Here is a 1,931-nt window from a genome sequence, read left to right as displayed (position 1 = left end):
TCTGGATTCACCCTCTTGCATTATAAACTCCAGTTATTTAAATGTGCTTAGGAATTCTGGATATTGTGAAAGTAACTTTTTTTTTCTTTGAGATATAATAGACAGGAAAATCGAATTTTATCACATAAATAAAATCATACATACATAATATATCAGAATGTACAAATTCTGTCTTCACCAGGGTATAATTACCACTCACAGGGGATTTCAGACTTTCCTTGCAGGTTGTGCATAATTCCTGTAGTTTGCTCACACATGTTCATAGCCCTCTGCCTCCCATCTCCAAGACTACTATAACACATCTATGAATTTTGACTTATAAAGTTAGCTTTACTTCTGAGTAAGGATGGTGGGGCTCTGCCCAAAAGTGAGGACCAGATTTTATTTTGCACTCATTTGAAATTCAAGATGAATGTTAACTCCTGTGTTCACAATGCAGAAGGAAGGGATTAATATATGACACTTGGCCATGTTTTCAATGTAGTTGTTGTTCTCAGCAATTTCTTGTGGACTTTTTGCTTTTATTCATTATTGTCAATAGGTTACACTATTAAACATGAATAATTTCTGGATTGCTCTCCTAATTTCAGTGTTCCTCAAGCTGTATATGATGGGATTCATTAGTGGAGTCACTGCCATGTACAACAAGGATCTGAACTTATTTAAATCGAAAGCATCTTCCCCATATGGAATTATATAAACTACGACAAGAGTCACATAATAGGTGCACACAGAGATCAGATGGGAAAAACAAGTGGAGAAGAACTTGCTCCTTCCTGTTAAAGATGTAATTTTCATGATGGAGAAGAAAATTAAAACATAGGTAATTACAATAAAAACAAATGGGAAAAATATTAATGGGATGGAGAAAAATGCATCTAACATCCTCAAAACTGATGCGTCAGATACAGTCAGATTTAACAGAGGAACAAACTCACAGAAGAAATGATCGATGTAACTTTGCCCACAAAATTGTAACTGGTAACACAAAATCATTTCACTTGAAATCAGTGTTAGAAACGACAACCAGAGACCAGCTACTAATTGCAGGCAAACATTTGGACTCATTATTAATGTATATTTAAGTGGGTTACATATGGCCAGTAACCGGTCATAGGACATCACTGCAAGAAGAAAACATTGTACATAACTAGAAACTGCACCAATGTAGAGTTGAGTTATACAGCCAACACGCGATATTGCCCTCTGCTCCTTTATTGTGACATCAAGCATTAAAGGTATAATATCTGTAGTGAGTACAATATCAGATAGAGCCAAGTGCTTCAGGAAGTAAAACATTGGAACATTGAGTTGGTCAGTGGTGGTCACCAATAGTACGATGAGCAGATTCCCACCTAGTATCACAGAGTAGATTACTAGAAACAGAGTAAAGAGCAGAATTTTGAGCTTGTGTAGATGTCCAAACCCCAATAAAACAAACTCTCTTACTTCAGTCTGGTTATCCTCACACATGGTGCAAATATGTCACAAGTGGATAACTTGTCACATCACATCATTTCCTAAAAGAGATGTTACACAGATCATTGCACAGCTATTTCAACATGGAGAAGATGTCAAATATTTTTAGATAAATTCTGTTAATGTCTAAATCAAGACATATCTATTTGTTCCTCTGACGTTATGTAACACTGAAATAGATAAAACGTAACTAGGTTGCCAAATCTTCAGCTAAAACATATTTTTTTTCCTTAATTTTATTATTTTTATCTAAATTTTGACAGTTGGTCATCTGACCCCCAGATCATTGCATAGTGTACTAGGCTTTTGCATTAGGTTTTAGCCAACCTGCAATGTGTCTAAATTAAAAAAGTTACTCTAAGCACATTGGTCACTTCAGTGAATTAAAGTGGTCATGGTGCCTGAAGTCTGCATGTTCATTATTTTGCTTTGATGCTTGAGGTGTAACTGGG

General features: G+C 35.5%; 1 protein-coding gene across 1 annotated transcript; it reads right to left on the bottom strand.

Annotated features, from left to right (window-relative positions):
* Positions 1–534: 534 nt before the first annotated feature.
* Positions 535–1,473, bottom strand: LOC134601974 (olfactory receptor 5P66-like). Its single transcript, XM_063446479.1, has one exon. It carries the CDS (start codon positions 1,471–1,473, stop codon positions 535–537), a length of 939 nt encoding a protein of 312 aa, XP_063302549.1.
* Between the last annotated feature and the right edge of the window lie 458 nt (positions 1,474–1,931).

The sequence above is a fragment of the Pelobates fuscus genome, chromosome 3 (genome assembly GCF_036172605.1).
Source record: "Pelobates fuscus isolate aPelFus1 chromosome 3, aPelFus1.pri, whole genome shotgun sequence".
NCBI lineage: Eukaryota > Metazoa > Chordata > Amphibia > Anura > Pelobatidae > Pelobates > Pelobates fuscus.
The sequence above is the reverse complement of the archived record's forward strand: the minus strand, read 5'-3'. Positions and strand labels throughout refer to the sequence as shown.

Coding starts and splice junctions, on each gene's coding strand:
- LOC134601974 (XM_063446479.1), bottom strand. CDS start 1,473: ATGTGTGAGGATAACCAGACTGAAGTAAGAGAGTTTGTTTTATTGGGG.